The sequence below is a fragment of the Pholcus phalangioides genome, unplaced genomic scaffold, assembly GCF_987345545.1.
Source record: "Pholcus phalangioides strain wild (caught in Gottingen) unplaced genomic scaffold, Ppha-v1.0 ptg000016l_1, whole genome shotgun sequence".
NCBI classification, from domain to species: Eukaryota; Metazoa; Arthropoda; class Arachnida; order Araneae; family Pholcidae; genus Pholcus; species Pholcus phalangioides.
In genome coordinates this window covers 5,279,937-5,307,199 of record NW_028301609.1, presented here as the reverse complement: position 1 = coordinate 5,307,199, position 27,263 = coordinate 5,279,937, and the positions used below count along the sequence as shown (strand labels likewise).

Genomic DNA, 27,263 nt, shown 5'->3' with positions numbered 1-27,263 from the left:
ATTGAGGGATCCCCCCCATGCCATCTCATCTGCTATCTTACACTTGCCATATTATATACACAGGATACAAAAAGAAAAAGAAATGAGATTCTTATTGTGAATAAAAAAAAAAAATATATACATTGAAGAGCCAAAAAAACTGGTGCACCTGCCTAATATCGTGTAGGGCCCCCGCCAACCTGCAGAAGTGCCGCAACACGACGTGGCATGGACTCGACTAATGTCTGAAGTAGTGCTGGAGGTAATTGACACCATGAATCCTGCAGGGCTGTCCATAAATCCGTAGGAGTAAGAGGGGGGTGGAGATCTCTTCTGAACGGCACGTTGCAAGGCATCCCAGATATGTTCAATAATGTTCATGTCTGGGAATTTAGGTGGCCAGCGGAAGTGTCTAAAGTCAGAAGAGCGTTCCTGGAGCCACTTTGTAGCAATTCTGGACGTGTGGGGTGTCGCATTGTCCTGCTGAAATTGTCCATGTCCGTCGGAAGGCACAATGGACATTAATGGGTGCAGGTGATCAGACAGGATGCTTACGTACCTGTCACCTGTCAGAGTCGTATATAGACGTATCAGGGGTCCCATATCACGCCAACTGCACATGCCCCATACCATCACAGAGCCTCCACCAGCTTGAACAGTCCCCTGTTGACATGTAGGGTCCATGGATTCATGAGGTTGTCTCCATACCCGTACACGTCCATCAGCTCGAAGCAATTGGAACCGAGACTTGTCAGACCAGGCAACGTGTTTCCAGTCCTCAACAGTCCAATGTCGGTGTTGTTGGGCCCAGGCGAGGCGTAAAGCTTTGTGTCGTGCAGTCATCAAGGGTACACGAGTGGGCCTTCGGCTCCGAAAGCCCATATCGATGATGTTTCATTTCGTTGAATGGTTCGCACGCTGACACTTGTTAATGGCCTAGCATTGAAATCTGCAGCAATTTGCGGGAGGGTTGCACGTCTGTCACGTTTAATGATTCTCGTCAATCGTCGTTGGTCCCGTTCTTGCATGATCTTTTTCCGGCCGCAGCGATGTCGTAGATTTAATTTTTTACCGGATTCCCGATATTCACGGTACACTCATGAAATGGTCGTACGTGAAAATCCAAATTTCATCACTACCTCGGAGATGCTATGTCCCATCTTTCGTGTGCCGATTATAACACCACGTTCAAACTCACTTAAATAACCTGCCATTGTAGCAGCAGTAACCGATCTAACAACTATGCCAGACACTTGTTGTGTTATATAGGCGTTGCTGACCGCAGCGCCGTACTCTGAGTGGTTCCATATCTCTTTATTTGCATACGCATGCCTCACCAGTTTTTTTGGCTCTTCAGTTTATATATCCACCGGTGCGCGTCATCTCGCTTAACACCTTATTGGTGAGCAAATGGGTTTGGTAACTTGCGGAAGTGTATTCTTTACTGCCAAATTACTTTTTTGTAAATATATCATCTACATAAGTTGCAGATTTGTAACTATCAAACATTCCCACAAGTGTTTGCATAGTGGAAAAAAAAGTCAGAGAGTATGTATTGATTATTTAAGTCATTTTCCTATTTTTCAATGTTATTTTCAGATGATGACTATCACCCGCTTGGAGATACAATGCTATTAGGTAAAAAAATGTGTTCTGATGTTGGCTCTATCTTGGTGGACTCGGTGCTGGTTCAAGTCAAATCTCATTTTCAGAAGGTTCCTTCAATGAAGGTGAGTTCACATGTGGTGTAAAATTATCAGTTTTCATTCGTTTTGAATGAATGCTTTTTGCTCATAAAGTTAATAACTATCTAGATTTATCTTGGATAGAGTAGGTATAATTTTAATCAATGTTTATTGTGAATTTATCAAAATTAGAGAGAAATAAAGTAAATTGTAAACAGTTCAATAAGTCAGAGAATTTAATGCAACTAGAGGTGTAAAATTCTCGAGAATAATCTTTTGGAGGACTATTATAAATAACTTCAGAATATTCTTATAAGTTCTTGATGAGCATATTCCCCTGTTATTTGTGATATAGTTACATATAATATCCTTGAGAATATTCTCTGGAAGGACTACTTTCATAAATTACTTTCATAAATACTGAATATTAAATATTCTTATAGAAAATAATAAGAATTATTCTGAAGTTATTAATAATAGTCCTTCCAGAGAATATTCTCCTTTATAAGAATATTCTTCAGTTACCGAAATCTTTCCAGAGAGTATTATCAAGAATATATGTAATAACATGTATTATAATAAATAATCTCGATAAATAACTTGAGAATAATAATTTTTTATAAGAATATTCTCTAGTAATTTGTAATAGTAGTCCTTTGAGAGAATATTCTCTGTCCCTGTCTCTTTTCCCATCAAGAAGATCGGAATATTGGAGTTTGTAGATCACAATATTAAAGTTTGAAAGCAAGAAAATTAAACCAACAGGGCTGAATTGCACAACTTTTAAAGAAATGTGAGTGATACAGAATTTGTGCATTAAAGAAAACAACAGTTCTGTATCTTCTTAGAATGAAGGTGATTGTATAAGAATAGCTTCCTTTGTCAATCAATTTTGACTTTTGTGCTTTGCTTTGAACTTATTTCTGAAAATTTATCTAATTTTAAAATAATTTTTTAAGGTATCAGTATAAAGGTATCTTAAAATTTTTGTAACCAAACTTTTAATACCTCTCATCATGACCTGGAGAATATTCTAAGAATATTCTAAGAACTAAAAGTTGTCATTGGGGGTGATTACACCAAAAATTGTTTTGTTGTAAATGTTTCAGGCAATGAAAACTGATTTATATTTCACAATATAAACAAAATTAGTAAAAAAATTAAAATTATTTAAAAGAAAAATGAATATTCTCGATTATTCTCCAATTTTTACATCCAAGAACACCTCACATCTCTGAATACAACAAATATCACTCTTTCTGTTGTGAGAAAATTATATTGGTTTCTTTATATAATTTCATTTCCGCACGTTCATTTATCGATATTTTTCAGGTTTGGAGTGAAGAACCAAGTAGGACTATCATGACAGATCTTCCAACATTCAGTTTATCACCTCAGGAATACATTACTGAGGTAATACATGTTTTAGCGATATCAAAGCTGCTATCAATCCAATAAATTATCATTTAGTTAGATAATATTCAAGCCTCTTTTGCATTACCACTTATATTATAATGGTAATCGTTTAGGAATTGTAAGACATCTCAGTACCAGTTGGTTGTATAAAACAGAAAAAATTGTTAACGTTATAATAATATAACTGGTAAATCGTAGGTTTCAAAACCTATGATTCACCCTTATACTTCATAGGCATTGGCTTATGCAGTATGCCAATGCTTGTACTTATTAATTTCTCTGTTTCTCTCAGATTGGCCAATTTCTGATGACAATTCCACAACATGTTGAACCTTTTATTCTCCAAGACAATCCAGCACTTTATGTGGCTCTGAAAAGCTTCAAACCACCTTCAAGTGTAGATGAAGGTGATTTTGCTTTGCTTTGTATAACTATGAATTGTATCAATGTACATTATTATTTTCCCACCCATTTTTTTGTTGTTTCTTGCAATATTATACAAGGCCCATTTTATGAACATTTCAGAATTTAATTACTGTCAAACATCTTGTCCCTGTCATGATTTAGTGTTAAAATTTTTGATTTCTTTGCGGTTGTAGCTTGCACTGGAAGTGTCGCTGAGTACTTGTTGGAGGTCTTAACTAATGGCATATCGGATGGGTATTTGGAAAGCCTTTTGAAGATTTCTCGTTTGTTGCCTACATCTGTGAACCAGCTTCTAACTGATATAGGTTTGTATCATAAAATAAAATTTTCAGTTCAGTTATCAGTGTGTATGTCATTGCTGCTGTGGTGGTTGAGTGGTCATAGTGATGGACTCACATTGCGAGGAGCGGATTCAAACCTCACTGTTGCCACAGTGGTGTCAGCTGAAATTAGTTTTCTGCGGTTCCCAACTTTGAGGCGCAAATGTGAGCCAATCTCCCAGTTAAAAAGTCTCGCCGCTGAGAGCAACAGGCCTGCAACGGTATAATTATTCATTCATTACACTTCAATCACTATGTCTTGAGAAAAAACTCAGTTTAAAAAATTGATTGCAGACGGCAGCACTATGCATAACAATCATTACACAGAAACAAACTTCATGGAAGGTTCACCACACACACACACTCACTCTCTCTCTCTCTCTCTCTCACTCACTCACTCACTCCATTATGTACCAATTCGTTAGAAGTTCCACAGAGGAATATGAACAAGGTGCATGTGTGGTTTTGTAGTAGTCTGTATGTCATTGAGTACAGTGGAAATTTGATTATCTGATTCTTGGTTATCCAGAACTTTCTGTTAAGCAGCATCGGTTTTCTCAATGATAAATTTTTCTTTGTGACGAAGAAACTATTTCCAAAGTCTAAAATTCTCTTGCTGATGAAAGTGAGGATGCTATAAGATACTCGCCTGAAGTACCAAAGGATGTTTAGAGGTGTTGCGAGTTTGATACCCCCTTTCATCCTTGTCAGAAACTTTCTTGACACAGGGGTACAACAGAAATGACGACATGACCACAGAAAAGCATTGTAACTGCAGGGAGTCCCACATCGAGGGGTTAGTGCACCAACCTCTCAGTGAGTATAAAAAATGCTGCCGTTCTGAATAGGCAATAAATTGTAGGTCCCGGTGTAATTACCCCTTGCGTGCAGAAAATGACTGTGGTGCGACAAAAATGATCAACAATCAATGAAAGTGAAGATGTTGATGAAGGCAAACAGACATTGCTTGTGAAAATAAGCTTCTGGGTAATTCTTTTAGGGAGTTGCTTGGTTGGAGTAATCAAATTGTCTCTCAGAATTGCTTGCTAAAAATGTTTGTAATGATTCCGTGAAGCAAGGGATGTCTAAATGTCTGTATGTTGGCTGAATATGTATTCAATTGCAATTATCATAGAATAGATGATATTGGACTCTATTTATCAATGGAGGTCTGTTCCAATTAAGTTGGGCAATTGAGGCTCTACTGTGCATCAATATTTTTATTGTCATATGAAATGCTTCTCACCCTATTCAAAAAGCTTTACATATTTTTTTTATGTGCATCCAGAGAATTTCCAAAATAGTGAACAAATGTTTTGTTCCCATGTTGCAGATTATTTCTGTGATGTGCTAGATGACCTAGGCTTGGTCTCTCCAACAGACATGCAAGATTTCAAGAGTCTTTTGAAAGCCAAACCTGAGGAATTTTCAGCTGTTTCCGAAAACAAGCCATTTCATCTTGTAACTTCTGTGAAGTCAATGAGGAGTATATAACTGATCATTTTTCATACAGCTCAGACAAGTGCATTGTATATTATTTTGAATTAAAAACAATCCTTACATATTGTTGAAGTTGTGTAGTTAAAACTGTAGTTTTTTTCCATGTATTTAATTTGGATTCAGATTTTTGAATGCAGACTTGCATTCTCTCATGTTTCAAAATTCGAAAACCACAGTAAGCCATCACCAAACCGGTGCCATGTAGTACTCAAGATTGGACCCAGGCCAAAATTAAGGGTTACATAAATTTTAAATTCCTTTTTGTTTCATATGTATTGCATCACTTCATTAATGAGTACTCATCTACTGATAGATCTTTTTAAACTTATTAATTACCTTTAAAAATGTAGTTGTAGAGTACACTGAATCTTATTTTGAGAGCTATCCTCCTAAAGAATTTTAATTATGAAGCATTATTATATAAATAAACATTCACTACACCAATGGGAATGAGATTCAAATTTTAAATATCTTGTAGAACAGGACTGAACAAAATCCTAGGTGCCAGGTGACCATGGCGACTAAAAAATTGGTATTACCTAAAATTATCTTTGCAGTTACCAAATTGCAGGTTGAGAGCAGCATAAAATGTTTGAAATTTATAGCAGCACATCTGCCAACATATGAAAGAGGGGTCGCTATGCCCTGAAAAGTCAAAAGAAGCAATATTTTAGACCTTTCTCTTCTGGTAAAATTTTTTTTTTGTCAATTAAAAAATTATTTTTGCACATATATTTTTTTGCGATTTGTCCAGCCCTGTTGTAAACAATCCTGCCTGATCTTGAGACAATTTAATCTCAATCCCAGATGGCTGTAGCTCTTTAAGCAGCACAGCAGAAAACACTAAACTCCCCCTCCAAATGCTGTATATTTTTTTAATGAAGTAGGCTTCTTTTCGATTTTCAGCAGGTGCAAACTGAAGGGGTATAGAGAAAAGTGTTTATTTTTTTTTATAAATCAGCTTCGCAAAGTATTTGAGCTTGTCAATTAAAATAAGAGGCCAGATATCTTGTCAGTGCTGCTTAAAGGGTAAAAACACATTGGGTCACTATCGTAAGTGTTAGTTTCAATATAATTATTATTTGCAGAAAATCTTGCGATACCTATGGCTAATCTCAAAGCGCCTTAAGTGCTGTGGTATACCATGTAGAAATCACTATTAAATACCAAGTATGAAAGACTGGATACCATGCGGAGATGAAGACAAATTTTGGAAAGAAAATTCACATGCCTCTGCAGGGAATCAAACCATCCACCACTCCCTCGCAGTCCGGGAGAGTGCTTCGCCATTAAGTTACAAAGGACTAACATTTTCTTCCCTTAGAGCAAATATGTATGCTGAATGGAGATTGTGCATAAACAGACTCCCAACTCAGCTAATAGCATTTAACGACACTGGGCCTCCAGATGGAGATATATAGAGAGAGACAATGTCACTTGCTGCAATGTCATGTTCATGCATAAACAAAGTATGTAAGACTGAATACCAAGCAGTTATGAAGATAAATTTTGGAAAGAAGCTATATTTTTTCTCTTTGTATGTTGCCATCTGGGGGATATTGTCATGTGAATTTTCTTTTCGAAATTTTCACATCTCCATCTCTACTTGGTATCCTGTCTTTTATACTTTGTGTGGAGAGTGATATAGTTTCTCTCAACTGTATTAATGTCGGTCATCTTGGAATTTTCTGTTGTTTGTAATTTCTTAAGATATTAGCTTTATGTTCCTGTGTAATTAGTTCTTTTACGCATGAAATGACCACAATAAAGTGCAAGTAAATTGCTTTCAAATTCAAACGCACCACATTTATTAAGTAAATCATATTACAATATCCCATCATATTCTGAAAATAAATTCACAACTTGCATATTCAATTCTTTTTTTTTTCTCTTTCACAAATAATTTTTTTTGAAGATTCATAAGAATGCAACAGAACAAGTTGATTTTATACCAACATTTATTGATACATATTTGATTTTATATCATATATATATATAAATGAACTGATCATATCTAACAGCCTTTGAGTACAGGCACAGAAATTCGAACACAGAGTTATAGAAATATATAGACATTCATAGAGTTATAAACAGCAACACATATACGTATTTAAAACTCATGAGCTGATGGTGCAATCAAAAGTAGAATACATTAACATACTAAACATGTATGCAATAAAATTTTAGGTCGTGCAACTGAGTACAATCATGAAACTTACATTGAAACGTGCAGCGAAATAAAAATTTAGGACACAAAGAATTTTTGTGTTAACGATAATTACTGTCTTAATTACATTCTCATTGTAAGTTCTTGCTTATACTGTATCAATTTGAAACATACATTTCAGCTCTATTAATTTTCAGTTTTGTTATTCAATAACATTTTGATTTAATTATTGTATATGTTATATTACTCGAACAAGGTTTATGCACAAAATTATTATTTTGAGAATGATTAATGAGCAGAAATATTTTAGAAACTGAACCAATTGTTTTCAGATATATATATGCTAACTTTCATATGTAATGCTAACTTACTTCCATAGTTTTCTGGTTAGCATGGAAGCTTTTGACTGTTATTTATGGTCTAATTAACTTCTGTATGAAATGATTATGGTGTCATAAGAAAGAATCAGACGAAGTCTTCTGTAAAATCTTAAGTCATTTGACTGTTTCAACTCCATTGTTTGTAGTTGTGGGTTTGGAACCTAATCTTTGACTGAAGATACTTTTGTCTAACTGTTTAGAACCAGCCTGAAGCTGTCTCTTTCCATGTTTATGTTTGAATGTCAGTATTTAAATCTACTTTTAATTTGCTGTCATGCGTAGATACCGCATGCTACGCCAAAATAATATCTTATTATTTTCGTAAGAATAGAGATCAAAACAAAAATTATCAAATTATGTTTTGAGGTTTTTTGGTTCTTGAGACTGGTCTGATCCTCGTCAGAATCTTTCCTGACTATAGGTGCTATTTTCACTTGTGGAAAGCTACTACTACTTGCAGCTCGTACATGTTCCACTCAGGAATTTCTAACGAATTGGAACATGATGGAACATGTGTTCTCTGAGTGTACGTGGTGCCTTAACATATTCATGTTGTCAAAGTTGTGCTTGTGTTTAATGTTTTGCTGGTTCTGCCATCTCTCTTCCAAACAGGAAAGCTGCAAGGTAACTGCAAATATTTCTCCCATGCTGAACAATTAGTATAACCAGCCTCTTATTGATGGATGTACAAAAAAAAATTGGAATCTATATATATAAAATTGATTTTCTGTGTGTCTGTGTGTGTGTATGTTCTCTATACAAATCTACAATTTTAGATCGATCGTCGCCAAATTTTGCATATATACCAAATGGGACCCGACTTGAACGATAGGCTACTTTAAAATTTCGCCAGACCAGGGCAAATGCCCCAAACGGGCAAAAAACTGTCCGGCAACAATGGTTTTTGGGCCTCAACAATCACTTTCCGAACGTTTACTTTGGTTACCGTGGTTCCCTGGCAATGCGTTTCAGACGTGTATATGCCTTTACAACGGTTTGTCACTTCTTTAATCCTGTTAGTATATGTATGATAGTTTATGCCTTTATAATGGTTTGCCACATTTTCAATATACTCTCAGTAATGAGGCTTTTTGAATAGACGTCATAATCATCATCAGCATCGCTTTGAGAGTCAGGAAAAGGGGGATCCTCATAGAAATCAGTGCTAAAATTGTCGATTTTACTGTAGAAATGCGGAAATTAGTGGGATTTTCCGCCCCATCAATAATTTTAAAAATTGTATTGAATTCTCGATTTTTGAAATATTCAGTTCGCTTAGAGATATACGAAGCCCAGGAGATTAAATACGAAGTAATTAGCCAAACCTGTACTTTTGAGTTGGATATTCGAGCAATATTATTGATTTCATTTATATCTTCTCAAGTATGAAAATTAATGTCTCCATATTGTCTCTTTTGATATTTATTTGCATAAATTCATGTGGGTTAGGATATTTTAAAATTAGTTATGAGCCCGTGAAAAGTGCATCGAAAAATTTCCACAGCTTTAACTAAGGATTTTTGGAACCTGGAACAGACAGATGGATAACTTGAAGTTCAGGGGGGGGGGGATCGAAATACCTAGCGCCCCTTAAAAAAATAAAAATATATATTCATTTCTACGTTTCTGTGTAAATCTATATTTGTTTATTTCATGAATCGCGCAGGTCGCCATATTGGTTAACTTGGACACGGTTTGTATGTCCCTCAAGAAAAAGAGAGGGAGATATCACGTGATCCAAAAAAGCCTCATTGAAGAAAACCCGGGCAGCGCCGGGTATTATAGCTAGTTGGCTATAAAACTGTAGGTCTCAGTCTGATTAGCTCTTGTATGCTTAAAATAGCTGAAATACAAAAATGATCAAATGATGAATAAAAGCGGTCTGGTTTATTTGCTTAAGACAAAACATAGATTTCTTCCATTACATTTTTTTTCGAGTAGTTACGTAGCATTATGTTATTAAGGAAATTACAACTATTATCACTACAAGACATAGTAAAAAAAAAACCCCAACATATTTAAATTTTGTGTTTAAAATATTCTCTTAAATAATTAATCAAAATGTGTAAGGTTTAAAAAGAGGAAAATTTCAGAAAACACATATTCGATTTTTCTTGAATTTTTTTTGTTGAGAAATTTGATGAGAGATGCATTCGGTTTGTTATGCATGAATGAATATTTTTGTGAGTTTTCTTGTCATGTGATGGATGTTCCTGATGTGAAGCTGGGTGTGTCTGGTCCAATGTCATGAATATCGTAACCAAATAATACACATTCAAAACACTCTTTATAAATGGTAATGCTATTTTTTAAGTTCATAACAAGCCAACATGATAATTTTAGTGAATCAAATTACCTAAATATGCAAAAAACTGTGGTGAGCAAATTGTAGCTATATTTATAAACCCACAAATAAGTTTCCTTATTTTCAATCTTACATATTGTTTAATGAAATTAATATACGAAACAGATTTTCATACAGGAGAGAAAACCAAGCAACATGGTGGTAAAATGAGTATCAATTAAGCAACGGCAAAACTGTAGGAACATGTATGATACATAAAATTCTCAGAATAACATGAGCCTTATTTCTTAAAATGACTTAAAATATTTTGCTCCAATTTGTAAAGTTTCCTATCGATTAAAACTTCAAAAAAATTGCCACAAAATAACCTCCTCTAAACCGATTATAGGATATTTAATCATGCTTGTGTAAATAATATTTATTACTTTTAACGTATGTAGTACATGTTAGTTTCATGCAAATGCATATAATCAGATATGTCATCGTATACATTTATGATTATGATAAAGGAGGGATCAAGAAATCGTCACAAACATCGATATCACACTTGTTGCACAACCACTTAGATTTTAATCGATAAACATTTATATTATGATAACATGAAGGTGACTATTTGTCCTAATTATAACACATAAGGACATATACCCACACTGTATATATATATATATGTTTCGTTTAAAAAAAACAATTTTCACTAATGAAGAGCTATTGCAATCAACTCTTCATTTAAACAACCACAAACCACCCATAAATATATATATGCTCAATATGTTCGTATTCAATATGTATGTCGATTTTTTATTGCGACCATTCACACACAATTAAAAACTGCTATTGCTTGTTCTCAGCTAAAATTTCAACTTCAACATAAAAAATCTTAATATTTGATTCAAATTACAAGTGAATAACATGAATTACATTCAAACATTAACCTTCTAGAAAATTCAGTTTTTTCCCTTTATTAAATATATATATATTCATGTATTGCAAATGTTCTCTTTTTTTTTTTTCCAACACGAAACTTTTACTTCAAGTGCAATTATATTGAGTATATCTTAAGTTAATTATAATCTCATATTAAATAGTTTATACCCATGCTCCAGCTATGTAATATATCTTTGCTTATATAGTGAATTTTTCAATTTCTTTCTTTCATCCAATCAGATTCAATAGATTTCCATTGTAGAATGTTTGAGTTGAAAGACTGAAATTTGCTTAAAATACACGAATAGATTTCTATTATAGAATGTTTGTTTGCAACTGAATTGAAAGATTGAAATTTGCTTAAAATATGAAAAAAAGTAATAAGCCTCTGTAAGCTCTCTTCTATTGCTGACAGAAATCTACGTAAATATTTTTTCCCATTATCAAGTCAAAATATAAATTTTTCTGTAGTAATACGCGTGATTTTTAAAACTTCACCTCTACTAAATTATATTTGAAAGCTCCCTAGCGACATATAAGAAAAATATACGGGGTGTTTTGCAGAGAGTGTCCAAAGATAGTAAAAATTCTATAGTTAGTTTTGAGATAAAATTAAATATGAATAATTAACAAAAAGAGTGGGATAGTGGAACCTATGTAAAATAATATTTGGATAATATTATTGAATAATAAATTTGGATAAATAATAAAATATTGATAGTTTATATATTTCAGCATACTCATATATTTATCATACTTGAACATTTCAGCAGCTGAAAAGTGGCAAAAAAAAAAATCTGAGAATTTTTCATTCCCAATATCCTGATGAATTTCTTTCAATGCAATAAAAGGAAGTGTAAATTTAACAAGTGGGTATTTTATTAATTGGGGGTCGTTTACAAATTTTAATCTCAGTTACCCAATTTTAATTTTACTGGAGTAATATAATCATAGCTTCCTCTTTGGCTGACACTAATCATAATTTAGTTTCAGAATCGCACCCATTAAATTTTTTTGTACTTTTCAGACACTCCTCATGAAACAACTTTTCAATAACTGTGGGTGAAAAGTTTGTTCTAGATTATAAATTCAATTTATAATTTTTTGCTATTTTAAATTGTTTTAAATATCGCACGAGACTTTTTCTTCTTTCCCCCCATGAAGGTTTGAATTCTGCAGGAAAATACTTATTCTGTGACTATCTGAAGGGTTCAGAATTTGAATTAATTCTATCTAGATCAGCAGTTCTCAACCTTTTCTGACTGGCGGAGCCCTTTTTAACATATAATTTCTATGGTGGAGCCCTTTTTAGTATATAACTTATACGGTGGAATACTTCAGATCTCTTTTTTTTTATTTATTAATCAAATTTACTGATTTATTTTACTTTCCTCGAGCTGCTGCGGAGCTCCTGGGAAGTGCTCACGGAGCACCGGTTGGGAACCGCTGATCTAGATCATTCAGTCGGACTCTAAATTAGTTCTCCAACAAGCCTCACAATTGTATTCAGATATTATATGTAAGACTATATTCAATCTTAAAAAATTCCATTCGATAAGAGAAATATTCAGTTTTGATGTAAGATGCATTTTCTCCCCGGAATACAAAGCTTTGAATTAAAATAATTTTGAGACACATAAGGTATCCGATGAGGAAAAAAAAAATTTGCAAGAGGCAATTCTCAGAATGATTTAAGCACCTGTAAATATGGAGATGAAGAGATAAAATAATTGATCAGGAAAGTTGAAATGAGATGAAATTTCTTATTTTCTTCCATTATTTTACGTTTTTGCTATTGTATAAGGTAAAACAATATATTTTTACGATGGACATAGTTAAATTAATGCCACGAGTCAAACAAGATACAGGAGATGAACAAAGGGAATCAAAAGAAAGCCTTGAGGCAAAGAGCAGTTGAATGATAAAGTCAAGAAAACACACAATATGGTAAGTTATAAATAATTGAATTGATTATTATGTTTGCTTTTTCTGAGTTGCAGATCAAATAAAATTATATTTTGTTAGTCAACGTATGAAAGGTTTCCACGACATATTATTTCTATCGTTTGCTGTATAATTGTTTTTTTCCCTTCAGTATGCTAATACAAATATCAGAGTTTACACCACTTTCAGTAATGTAAACTGAAACTTCCAATCTCTTTGTACGCACATATCTACTTAAAATAATGTATTTCAAAATGAACGCACCTTGTCAGCCCTCGTATGCACGAAATGACTGCAGCACGACAATAATAGTAAAATAAATTGCAAATCCAAAAGATAAAGAAGTCAAAAAGAGTGCCCAAAAAGTGCGCACAAATATTACAAATCGAACGGAAGTGGTGGCGTTTTTTCGTTACAATACGAATAGAATTTCAAGTTCATTGATCAAAACTTTCTTAAATATTTAAGTAAATAGAAAACAGAAAAAAATACGTCAGAGTGTCCATAAATCGAAAAAAATCCCCCTTCTTCATTATATGAAAACTTTCATGCATCTGTACAAGCCGCAATCGGATAATTACTATAATTGATGAATAGACGTAATTCATTTAAAAATCCTGTTAAATAACATCACAGAATTCCACATTTTTCAAAATTTACGAAAAAAAAGAAAAGAAAATGGATTGCCCTTAAACCCCTTAAAAACCATCACGTTAAACAAATACACGTTAAAAGATGGCGATGGCTTCGTATATATAAGAACGTTAACAAATTCTTAACTAACGTTGTCTACATAATTCCATGATTTTTTTTTTTTTCACTCCATACACTTATCATAATCGTATTTTCCATATAAACAAACCTGTAGAAGCCATGTCGTTTCACGCTTCGCTTGGGCATTGGATATCTTTCGCCCTAACGCGATCTTCACAATACTATATATTTTACACACTGATTAACTACTGATTAAATATCGTGGAAGATCTCAAGAGGGAGTTTCTTGGTAGGATAACGCCCTTTCTAAATGAAAACAAAAACGATTGATAGTCACATTTTTTTTTCTTTTTATACATCTGAATTAACCAAAGACAATTTTCCCCCCTTCAATCTTTTGTAGTTTCCGTGACCGGCTGATATTTTCTCATGATCATCATCTCGGAACAAACAGATTAAAAATGAAAACATATATAAACGCAAGAAACCTCTTCAAGGTCTGCCAACAAGACCGGACGGTGGGTCATCGGTCGATGGTATACAAAACAGAATGCGCTCAAGATTGGAAACTTTATGCGGTGGCAAGTTGTAGAAGTCACGCAGTTCTTCTTCCGGGAACCACGAATCTTCCGGTTTAGGCAAGATATCGATTTTGCAAAGATGTAGAAGAGCCACTATAGGGATCCACATGGCTGCGATGAGTATCAGGAAAACGGCTACAACTATCGCCCAGTACGGCCATTTCAGATCCACAATGGTCGCCTGAAAAGAAATTATTCATATAAAATATTAGTAAAAGAGCAGATTTTTACGGAAAATTTACCACCATGCAACTCACCCCAAAGAAAATTTCCCGACAAAAAAAATTCATCGACGGAAAATTCACTGACCACCGTTCGACACAAGTGAGTGAACAATGACCTAGTGAGTCAATGCGTGATAGAGTGGTTAGTGAGTTAGCGATCTCGTGAGTCAGTGACAAGAGTGGTTAGTGAAGGAGTTGGTGAGTAGGAGAGTGACAAAGTGGTTAGTGAGTGAGGTTAATGAGTGAGGTTAATGAGTGAGCGAGTAGCAGAGTAAATGACAGAGTGGTTTATGAGTGAGTGAATAGCAGAGTGGTTAATGAATGAGCGAGTGGTACAGTGAGTGAATTATTGAATGCGTAAATTAGTGAGGGAGTGAGCGAACTCACTACTCACTAGTGTTGAACTGTTGTCGGTGAATTTTCCGGACGCGGAAAGAGCGTGCTTATTGTATACTTCAGTTGAAAAGGTAGAGAATGAATAAATCAAGGGCGTAGCGGGGGGGGGGGGGCCGAAATGAAAATGACCGAAAAAAGGGAAAAAGGTGGCTAAATCTATTGTTCTATCAATTTAGTACCCCCCCCCCCTCCCCCCGAACGCGAAATTTCTGGCTACGCCCCTGGAACACTATTTGGAACATGTCGTTATACCTTATTTGCATCCCAAGCTTCGTAGGAAGCTCCACCTTGGCCCATTTTCACGAAACTCGCTAACAGGATGATGACCATCGTCATTGGAGATAAATAACGCCAACATAGTTGCCAATAGATGTTAGGACGCTTGCCGGTCATCACTTGAATGTCGTCACTGAACCTTGATGCATTAGATTGAAAAAAATACATTAATTGTTTATAAAAAATTTAGCTCCAAATTTTCTTTTAAAATTTAATTTAAAACCACTCGAATTTATTATTAACAAAAGTAGATACAACATAAATATAATAAAAGGAAGTTTCTAGAAGAAAACTATTTGCTCAATATTTCGTTAAAGTATATTACAGGGTGATTCATAATCAGGGCCGTCGTAAGACTTAAGAGCATCATGGACCCCCGGGCCAAGTGGTTTTTCTGAGGCCCTACCTGGGAAATTATTGAAAATTTCAAACAGATCTCACTTTTGTAATCCCCCTCTTCGCTTGAGGCCCTCGGACCGTGCCCGGGTGGCCCCATACGTTAAGACGGCACTGTTAATAATTTCCTCCGGTGTTTCGGAATGCTATAGTGGGGGAAGCTATGACGAGTGCAGTGGAGGGGAGTCTTCACTGAATACAGAAACAATTAAAGTTTTTTATGACAGCAGTCGCCGGTAGATGGCAGTACGCATTAGACTGAAAGCAATCAGTGAACTAAAATGCCGTTCACGGGACAAATAAAAAGCTTTCTGTGTGTTAGAATTTGCTAAATTGCAGTCGGGCCCACATGTGTACGGGCGATTTTTTTTTACGGATCGAACTGTTATCATTACAGGAACATCGTGATGACTTCATTTTTCAAGAAGATAGAGGCCCCCCCCCCCCTTATTTAGTGTGGAATGTGCCTGAGTACATTAATGCTGAATTGCCTCTGGATTGGACGAGCTCCCGAAGATGTTCCTCTTCTGCTCACCAGACGTAACACCATGGCCCCCACAGGGGGGGGGGGGCTGGGGCCCTAGCCCTGGGGCCCGGGACGATTATCATCATTTATTTCCTTTTTCACGCTATAAATTAGTTACAGAAGGGGCCCGCAAAAGATCACAGTTTAGGGGTCCCGCTACAGGATGTGGGGGTCATGCGTAACACCATGCGATTTTTTCTTGTGGGGGCTATGCCAAAGATCTTGTGTTTATACCGCCTTTGCCGCGTGAGTTAGCAGAACTGCATGAACGGATCACACATACTGTCCATACCGTGTATCGTGTCATGTTGGGGAGATTATAGCGAGAACTGGATTATCGAATTAAGTATTCACACATCGAACACCTGTAAGGTCTGTAAAGAAACTTAAAAAATTGTTTATTCAGTGCAAGACTCCCCTCCGCTGCACTCGTAGTTTCCCCACAAGAGCGTAGCAAGGGGGGGGGACTTGGGGGGTCTGGTCCCCCCCCCGAAATGTGAGAAAATGACCGAAAAAAGGGAAAAAGATGGCCAAATCCATTGTTCTGTCACTTTGGTCCCCCCCCCAAAATGAAAGTGGTCCCCCCCCGAACGAAATTTCTGGCTACGCCCCTGTTTCCCCACCATAGCATTCCGAAACCCCGGAAGGAATTATGAATCACCCTGTATTTGAGATGCTTGAGATGGTAATGTTTAATTATCCGAAAACATTTGCTCCAAAAAGCCGTATTATTGTTCAAAAATATTCACGAAGATGAGTACATATAATATGAGAATATTTTAGGAAAACGTTGTTGGGAAAAGAATATTTGTTGTGAAAACGTTGTGTGAAGGGAATATTGTAGTAAAAATGTTGCAAACAACATTATTGAACAGAATAAATTGAATTGAAAATTTCGGAAAGGGTTCATCTCTAAAAATCGAAAATTTTCACGAGACACGAAAAGTAAATTCTTGAGCAGTTTTTTTCTTCTAAAATTACCCGTGTACATTAATCTGATGATGATGATGACAAAAAACTGCTTTCAAGTAAGTCGAACTGAAAAGAGGATATTTCAAAATTTTTGAGAAAAGAATATACAAAAGTTATTGAGAGTATTCAGAAATTTCTGAAGATGGATATTTAAAAATTGTTGAACAGGATATATAAAATTTTTTGAGGAGGATATATACAATAATTGAAGATAATGTAAAAAATTATTATATAAAGTGTATACTTCTAGAAAAAAAAACTAATATTGAGAACAGATAATTGTTTGAAAGGAAAGAATGGAAAACCTCATTGTTTTGATCAAAATTATCCCGAGAAATAGTAATGCCGTAAATCATTACCAAAGATATTGCTTATATTTGGATGAAGAATAATTTTATTTTTGGAAATAAATGTTTGGTAAATAAGTTTCAGTCAGCAATCTTGACGCTGTGGTGGTCGAGTGGTCATAATGACGGACTCGCGTCGTGAGGTTCCGGGTTCAAACCCCACCGTCGCCACAGTGGTGGTCGGCGGAAGTTGGTTTCCTCTGGCTCTCAACTTCAAGGCACGAATGTGAGGCGATCTTCCTTTCAAAAAGTTCGCCACAGAGACCTACAAACAATGCAAATGTAATTCAATCATAACACATCACTCACTTCACTTCTGAAATATTGATGGCAGCACTGAAAAATTAATATACACATATGCACTCAGACTGTTAGGTACACACACAGTTACACTTCCGGCACAACTCACTAGGTAGTAAATCTCCCATAGATGGTGATAGACCTGAGTTGTGCTCGGTTTGAAAGAAAGTCAGTAATCTTGATACGTACCACGAATTATATATTGGGTATATTACATATAATTATAATACGTATTATTATTATGAAAGAATTGCTAGGAGAACCAGCAGAATCTTTATTGCTTACTTTGTCACTCCGTAAACGTAGGAAATGGCGATGACTTCAAAGAAGGCCACAATCAGCAAAGGGAAGTTGCCGCTGTAATTGTCGAACAAAGTGAATATGTAATTGCCCGCTCCGTTAGCAAAGATCAAAGACAAGAGAAAACACACCAGGCAGAGACCACCTGCAACAGAGAAATGCACACATTTCACAATTATTTTAATCACTTTCATTGATTTGATCACTTTCATTGGAACAAAGTCCTTTGATCATCTTTTAATACTAATTAAAAAACCAGAGCATCGACACGGCAATGCTGATCTCAGACAGGGTGCGTATAAATTGAGCGTAACAGAAATTGTTTGCTAAATCTCTCTTTCCTGTTACAGCGGGCTTTATTATGGTTCAGTGTGGGTTCACATCCGCCTACTTTGGGATTTTTTCGCAAAAAACTACTGCTAATGGGGTTCTAAAACACGTTCAGAACTCACAAAGAAAGGGTCCTAAGGTGTCGTCCTGAATAAAACTATGAAAAATTTAAGTACATTCATTTTTCACCCAGAAGCACGTGAAAAAAATTAATGGTGGAGTGCGATTATTGAAGCCGCAAAAATTATTAAAAATTCCAACAGATGGCTACTCATCGTCTCTCGCACTTCATGATGATATATATAAACTTCTTTTCACTCTCTCACGCATACTCCAGCTTCTATTGTTCTTTTTCCCCACCAGCTTCTCTCTTTTATATAGAAAAGAGCTATTTCTTTTTTGTTTCTCTTTCTTTTGTGTGTACTGCACCTGATAATGTGTTGTTTGAATGACGTCACTCAATGACTAGAGTTGAGGAATTTTTAAATCCATTCTTGGCCTCTAAGGCGTTCAAAGTATTAATGATAAGTTTTCAAAAAGTCATCTTCTTTATCATTTTTGTCGCACCACGGTCATTTTCTGCACACGAAGAGGCTAATTAGACCGGGACCTACAATTTATTGCCGATTCCGAACGGCAGGCATGTTTTTTATACTCATCTAGAGGTTGGTGCGCTAACCCCTCGATGGGGGACTCCCTGCGGTAGCAACTTTTTCTGCGGTCTTGTCGCCGTTTCTGTTGTATCCCTGTGTCAGGAAAGTTTTCTGACAAGGACAAACCGGGTATCGAACTCGCGACACCTCTAAACATCCTTTGGTACTTTAGACGAGTATCTTATCGACCTGGGCTACTACTAAACCAGACATATTCCTCTGCGGAACTTCTAACGAATCGGTACGTGTTGGAATATGTGTATATGTATAGTGAACCTTCCGTGAAGTTTGCTTCTGTGTAATACTTGTTATGTGTAGTGCTGCCATCTGCAATCAATTTTTTAAACTATGAGTCTTATTTCTCAACTCGTAGTGAGTGAAGTGTAATGAATGAATAATTGTAAGGGTGCGATTATAGTGCACGCGTGTTTCCGATTCTGGAAACCCGCGTCGTCTCCGATTGGTTAAAAACCCGAATTTCAACTTTTTTTTTAGCTTGAAATTCGGGGTTTTAACCAATCATAGACGAGACGCGTGCACTATAATCGCACCCTGACGTTGTAGGCGGGTTGCTCCTTGCGGCGAGACTTTTTAACGGGGAGATCGGCTCGCACTCGCTCCTCGAAGTTGGGAACTGCAGGAAACCAACTTTAGCCGACCACCACTGCGGCGACGGTGGGGTTTGAACCCGGATCCTCGTGATGCGAGTCCGTCACTGTGACCACTCGACCATCACAGCGGCCATCTTCTTCACTGCTTATAATTTTCAGATAAAAAGGAAAATAACACTTATGACGTCTTATTCGTCGGACGGAGTGAGAACCAGGTTCTGGTTCAAAAATTCAACAAAGTCTCTAAAAGTTGTGCAAATTAATAAAACGTGAAGTGAGAGACGGTGTGAAGAAACGATCAGTGAGTAACAAATAAAAATTTTTTTCTGTTGACATGAATACGTTTTTTGAATCATCTTACGATACTTGGTGCGTTCGCAAAAAGTTGCGTAACGAAATAATTTAAACCCTTACATCCTCTGAAAGTATTCAGAATATATCAGTGTTTTTCGTCTGGGGGTAATCTAGCGCCCAAGTGGCGTAGTTGTAAGATGTTCGTCTTCCACCCTGAAGGTTACCGTCGAGGTTCGAATCCAGGCAAGAACGTTAGCAACAAGTTAACCTACCGAACCTGGGGCAACCACCGATAAATATCGTCTTCATTTCACACTCAACTCTACGGTTTGAAATTTCCGTATGGCGATATATGACCGGAGTTGGTATGCGGTAAAATGTCTGCGGGGGTAGATCTCGTTAAGACAAATCCAGCGACGCCACACTAGTTTTGGAACCTCCGGTCTGGACATAAGCCTTGCTGCCACTTTCGTAACGAGATTGTTTTACGCTATATCTCGAGAGGTTCGTAACGCAAGTAAAAACCAATTTTGTCATCGGATAGGAATTTTTGAGACAAACCTAATGATGCCTAATTTTAACCCCTGCGCTTACAAACGATAGGCAAGAAATTCGGATGCTCCCCTATTTGACGAATCGCTTAAATATGGCAATCTTGTCCTAACCTAACCACACGTTAGAAGAAAGGAAAAAGAGAAGAAAAAGGGAAAGAGAGAGAGAGAGTAAAACAGTATAATATATAAGTTTATAAGAATGTGGTGCAAAGTTAGATTTCTCTTTTCACCGTCATCCTACCTGTGCTCTTTGACGCTTATAAGAAAAATATATCGCGTGGAAAAAAAATCTCACCATCAGGGTATACAAAAAACAGAGACGAAAAAATTATAGGGTTGCAACAAATAGGGTTGCAACACTTTGCTCCTCACAAAGCTTCGCGTTGATGAGGAGAGAATAAAGCAAACACAAGGGAATTTGTCTAAATTTATTCCACAGGAGTTTGGACGCACTTTTACGTCCTTGATCGTAAAGTGGTTAATACCTCTTCCGGTCTGGTCACCAGATTTGCGGCTCGCTTCCGTAACGAAATTGTTTTATGGTATATCTCGAGAGGTTCGCAATGGAAATAGACCACGTTGGCATCATCTGTTAGCTATTATGAAGACAAGTCCGATGATGCCAATTTCATTACGTCAGTACCTACCAGACGATTTAAGGCACAAAGAACGTGTTCGTGTCCGAACTTGACACAACCTTCCCATTGTTTTTTCTTCAAAAGATCTACGGGTTCTAGGATTTTCAAGGGTTTCGTGATGTTTTCTCCGCGGAAAACCATAAAAATCACAGAATCCCGGCGAATTCACAAAATACCAGTTTGAAACATGATTTAGGATAGTACAGCACCTCATATTATAAAAAATTTTTCATGCCAACATTGAACCAATGATATAAGAATAAGTCACATGTTTCACGTTGCCCAGCTTCCATATTGTTTAACCGACTAAATTCATTTTATTATTGGTTATAAGGATACCGAAAGGATTCGGTGTACAAAAATATGCACAGTATTTGAGAGGGAAAAAAATCGAGTGCCTGAAGGGTGAATAGAAAATATTAAAATATTCCTTAAAGGAAGGTTCCCCATAGAAAAAGATGGGAACCAACCCCCTTGATGAGATAAATACTTGAGTACTTATCTCTTTGCCTAATAGTAAGAGTCATTGAAAAGACATTGGCTAAGCTCCACGTAATTGTAAAAGTGAGGAGCTTATTATCAAAAGGGGACATTTTTTTTTTCACTTATTTACGAAACGCACTTCTTAACGGTTTATGAATTTTGGGAGAATCTTCTGTCAGATTATTCACCCGGTATTATTCAATCGGGAATACTTTTTGGTAGAAATTATAATGTGCAAAAGTTAGTCGTTTCTATCAAAAGGGAACATATATTCACTTTTTTCATACACTTCGGCATTTTTCATCTCTCGATAACGGACACCAATGGGATCGAAAATTATGTCGGTTAATGGATAGTAAGATACATTGAATCCCGTCGATGAAATTTTTTAAATTGCGTCCGTCAATGGAGGTGTCTGCTAACGGAATTGTCCGTTGTGGGAGGTTCCACTGTAGAATGATCATGTTTCTTATGTTAATTATTAGAGGGCCTTTTGTCTCTATCTTTAATTGATTTTTTTTGAAGCGGGTCCAAACTTCTGGACGATCCTGTATTTTAATGCTATAAATTTATAATGAAGAACATATTCAGCAATGGGGATATATATGTGTTTTATCAAGAATTATTATTTTTTCGTTTGTAACTGCAATGGCGCCTTCCATCAAGTGATTTTATAACTGATTTTGCATCCCAAAACCATTGAGCTCTTTACATAGCATAAGTAGAAATTTTGGTATCGATCCGACCATTGGTTGCATTTGCGAAATGCTCTGCACAAGTCCACTTATTTCATGCTTACCTCGTGTAATACCCCCTTCTTCTTGTTACTCAAAACCTTTGGAGAGTGTCATTTCAATATTTCCATTGTAGAAATCCCCAAAATAACACGCCATCACATCAATAAAACTTATTTAAAGCTTCCATTCAAACTCAAACAGAGCTAATCAAAATTGATAGCTTACGGAGATTCAGTAGAATAGACTCATCATGAAAGCATTCATTTGTTTTCGCTCACGAAGCCATATGCGCTATATCATATTCATAATGGGGGGGGGGGGTGGCTGGTTCATTGAATATCGCATGTCACAGAAAGAAAAAATAGATAGAGAGAATGATTAGAGCTCACTGACCTGTAAGCATTTTCTTCGGTAGATTCGGGAAGAGCTTCATCTCTGTCAGTGCGGATATTACTCCTTCGAGCGTTCCAAATTGAGAATCGATCCCGAGGGTGAAGAGCATCAAAAAGAATAGCAGCGACCAGAATGGTGCACCGGGAAACTGGTTCACCGCTTCCGTGAATGCCATAAATGCCAATCCAGTCCCTGAAGCGCTCTAAGAACAAAAGAACAAAGAAAATTTGATTGAGTTTGTCGTTCATGCGTGAGATAGACATTACAAACTGAGCCCCATATCAAATCATTTATTAATACATTCCAATAATACATCCGACGACAGTATTCGAGTTGAATAAGTTATCTTCATAAAATGGTCTTCTGAGATAATTTTATCTTTATATTGAATGAAATGTGATTAAAATATCAAATTTATTCTTCATCTTACAGAATAGAAAACTCTATTTCTTGTTAATATCAAGGAGCACTTTTAAGTTTCTAACGGACCAGATGGCAGCACAGTTAAGAGAATTAAAAATTTCATATAAAGAGATGGTGGAGCATATACCGAAACACACACAGCAGAATAAAAAGGGTAATTATTTTGTTTTTTTTCCAAGCGTGGGAGCTACACACAGAACTTTGGTGGTGTAGCACATTAAGGATGGTCATCCACAAGAAGCGAATAGAAGCATAAACAAGTCGCGCGAAGTCGTCCGCATTCGCAAGACATTGCACAGGAAATGAGAGAACGTCATCCACACAATGCAAACGATCTTGAGTGAGTAACAGCAGTAGCAGACGAGCGACGAATTCTACCGAACAGGGATTTTACGCGTCTGGCCGTTTTTGCGCTGGTGAAGTGCGTTATTTTCCTTTTTGCCCCCTTTTCACTCTCACCGTTTTTTTTTCTCTTTTGGTCTTTTTTCTCTGCTCTTTTCCTGCGTAAGCATGGAAGCTGAAAATTTGATAATTGACGTTCATGGGTTGCGATGGTAAGTAGTAATGAATTAAATATTATTATATGTATTTATTCACAACATGAACGCCTTCTCCGAGTTTGTGCCGCATGTCTCATTAATAAATACAGGTCCTTTGGATTTTGGTCGGTTGAAGTTGGTTTTCTGTGGTTCCCCAATTTCTAGGAGCGAATGAGATCTGATCCCCCCGTTAAAAAGTCTCACCACAGTGAGCAACAGGCCAACAACTATACAAATATTCGATCATTATACTTAACGCACAAATCAGACACAATACTAGATACGCACTCAGACTGCTAGGTACATACACACACACACACTTCGTTCCAGACTCTGCCACGAAGCTGGGTTGGAAGAGATCTCGGCAGTGGTATAAATCCGGTGGCAAAGTCCTTGCGTTCATTTATTCAATCTTTTTGCATTCATTTCTCAAAAAAATTTCAGTGTTTTCAAAATTTATAGCAAGGGTTTCCAACTGGGGTTCCGTGACTTTGTGGGGTTCCGCATGATCAAACGCCACGGAACCCTTAAAAATCCGGATCCCGGAGAGCTTTCAAAGAAGAAAACTTTCTCGTTTCTGATACCCGCAGAGCTGTTCTTTGTTTTGAATGAACGAGATGGTGTGTCGCGTTTAAAAAAAAAATCGAGACCACAACTTAGCGACTGTAGAAGTATATGTCAGTGACCGAAACTGTGAAAGTATGTGAGTGACCAAAGAATGACCTGGTGAGTAAGGGACGAAAACAGTGACCTAGAGGGTGCTTAAAGCTTATGAACGTCCGAAAGATAGTGACGGTATGGAGGGGGGTGGGCTAAACAGGCTATAGTCCGGGTACAGTGACCAGATGAGGTGCCTGCAAAACCGGATCATTCTTAAAACTCTTATTGGGTGGGCCTTCGCGATACCGTGTAAAATTGCAAACTAACAATGTATTCCGAAAATATTACCGCACTACTTCTACACAGATGTGCAGAAACAAGTAAAAACATCCAAGATTGGAGCCATGGTTATCAGACGTCCCGTAACGTGACGTGATTGAAGGGCGTATTCCATGGAGAGTGAGATACGATATTATTATTGTACTCATAAATTACTCCGGGTTGGGGGAGGGGAACTTCAGTACTCTTAGTCCCATAACATCTATGCTTCTACGAACATTTGATCCTCGATTTACGAACTCACTAATTCATTCCAGAAGTTCGTTCGTAAACCGAATCTTGTTCAGAAACCGAAATAGTTTTTTTTCCTCCCTTAGGAATCAATGTAAAAAATGATTAATTCGTTCCAAATAGGACAATGCTCAAGTGCATTACTTGAAACCCATTATAATCATTGGATTAAAACGCTTTTTCCCTAGGAAAGACAATTCCAACCTTACGTGATAACGGGCTTATATCCCACATCGGAGCAAAGGCGAAGGCCATATCTGGTTTCTTTAATATCATCTATAATCGCAATGTCGAAGCCCTTGAAATTTCTGCCGTCAAGGCCACACTCGGCAATGGGGAAAAAAATCCCCATTGCCGAAAAATCCCCATTTATTTTCCTATAGAATGAAAAATAAAAGATCGAGCAGGTTTATATTCACCAAACCACCCCCATTCAAACCCCAATATTGCACATGTAAACGGGGCTTCAATGGTTCAAAATGGGTTCAGTATCCTTTAGTGACGTAAAATATTAACACGGCAAAAATTTAACAGTGAAATAATAAATTACAAGCATAATATCTAAAGTAGCTAAAAGTTGAATTAAAATCGTGTGTGGAGCGGCCTACGTATTTTTACTTTCACTGTGTAAAAGTTCCCAGAAATTTCAATCGTTATGATAGCTATTAAGTCAGTAGTTTCAACAAGGAAAGAGTTTTGCTGCTACCTATTTTTTTGAACTGGTTGTTAGCGAATGTCAAATCAATGTATTTCTAGAATATTATGGGTCTGCCACCGCTGTGATAAGACTTATAAATGTCAATGGTTTCTGAAGTTGGACAACCACATCTGATTCATTTCAGCCGAACTGTGCTATACTGTCAAATCTTGTGTAGCCATCACGATGCCAACAAGACTAATATGCCTATGATAGTTTTTCCCTCGTCAGTGTAGATCATAGTTTCCCAAACTTTTTGTTCCATCGCCTCCTTCATCAGAAATTTTTTTTTCTCATTGACCCCAAACTCAAGTGAACCCATAGGATCCTATATTATGTCCGTAGCTTCTATCGCTCCCCCCCCCCCGGAGCGTTCTATCGCCTCCCACTTTGGGAAACACTGGTGTAGACTTTACAACGGCGCTGCATGGGATGTGTGTGAACGGTGCTAATGCGACCTTTATCTCTGCCCATATGCCCAAAATTCATTCTAAAATTACCCTGTAGGCCTGTCATCAGTTTTGTGTACCCCCCCCCCCCCTGTCCTGTCTCCGTCGTCTAACTTCCAATTAGGAAGTTGTTTCTCATTGTCCCTCCTGAAGCCAAGAAAAAAATTCCACGTTTCTGAGTGCGTTAATCGCGGAGATATTGGAATTCAAAAATCGGGGAAAAGTTAAGAAAGGGATAAACATAAATGAGGGAAAGTAGCTTTGTCCGTTAGTTTTTGCATAACATTTTTCGATTTTGAATTCAAATATCTCAGCAAATTCTGCACTTAGAAACATGGAATTTTTTTGCTGGCATCAGTAGATACAGGACAACAACTTTCTAATTGGAAGTTACAGGGGGAAGCGTATAAAAATTTAGAGGTTTTTATTTTGTTATACTGCATTTTCACTCCCAAAACTGGTACAGGGTAATTTTTGAACGCCTTTTGAAAATTTTTTAAAATTTTGACCATACCTCTACGACGGACGGTCGACGACATAAAGGCCGCATTAGCACTTACAGGACACCCTGCACAAGTACTAGCCCACGTATAAGACAACTGACGCTTCAGTTCGGTGGCAATAAACAAGCGTCTTCAGTCTCGTTGCCATTCATCAATTTTGCTTACAAAATTCAATTTCGTGGAAGTCACCCCAAGATGAATTGGGAGAAATGCCTCTTTTGTGAGTAGATGTTTGCCAGGAATCTAATTAAAATTGCCGATTTAAATATCTCTCGGGATACGAAGAATCTCCGTCATCCAGGATTGCCATCAGTGATAAGTGCAACTTTATTGCGCAATTGTTCTCGGAACATGCCAGACGTTGTTTCCCCGGTCATTTTCAAACACTTGATGGAGAGCTTAATAAAATTCTCGAGAATTTAATACGGGTTCATTCCAACCGACATCCCTGAAACAAAATTCGTAATAATAATAATATTTGGTAACTCGATCTACTTCTATTATCAAATAATAAAAGATCAAAGAGTTCTCGTTCGCTAAAAAAATCATAAGATGTCTACAAGAAGTTGATTCTTATCGAGAACATCGAAGCTGCGGGTATTTTTATTGCAAATATAATGGAGAATATCTTTCTCTCCTCATCGAAAAGTGCTCTCTTTATTAGGGGGGGGGGAACTCTGTAGTAAACAATTTCCATCATTGTTGTTGGAG

General features: G+C 36.7%; 2 protein-coding genes across 2 annotated transcripts in view; one reads left to right on the top strand and one right to left on the bottom strand.

Annotated features, from left to right (window-relative positions):
- The window catches only part of Cog7 (conserved oligomeric Golgi complex subunit 7), a 32,726-nt gene extending 27,328 nt beyond the window's left edge, over positions 1-5,398 (top strand). Inside the window, exons 18-22 of the mRNA XM_089245864.1 lie at positions 1,579-1,709; positions 2,997-3,077; positions 3,373-3,487; positions 3,680-3,811; positions 5,160-5,398. Of these exons, the coding sequence (XP_089101990.1) occupies positions 1,579-1,709; positions 2,997-3,077; positions 3,373-3,487; positions 3,680-3,811; positions 5,160-5,320 (620 nt within the window). The 3' untranslated portion in view covers positions 5,321-5,398. The remainder of the gene's footprint in view (positions 1-1,578; positions 1,710-2,996; positions 3,078-3,372; positions 3,488-3,679; positions 3,812-5,159) is intronic.
- A 4,270-nt stretch (positions 5,399-9,668) lies between these two features.
- LOC149074915 (sodium-dependent neutral amino acid transporter B(0)AT3) overlaps positions 9,669-27,263 on the bottom strand; it is a 146,511-nt gene continuing 128,916 nt past the window's right edge. Inside the window, exons 9-12 of the mRNA XM_089245863.1 lie at positions 22,772-22,973; positions 18,064-18,223; positions 15,214-15,376; positions 9,669-14,522 (exon numbers count right to left, since the gene is read on the bottom strand). Of these exons, the coding sequence (XP_089101989.1) occupies positions 14,253-14,522; positions 15,214-15,376; positions 18,064-18,223; positions 22,772-22,973 (795 nt within the window). The 3' untranslated portion in view covers positions 9,669-14,252. The remainder of the gene's footprint in view (positions 14,523-15,213; positions 15,377-18,063; positions 18,224-22,771; positions 22,974-27,263) is intronic.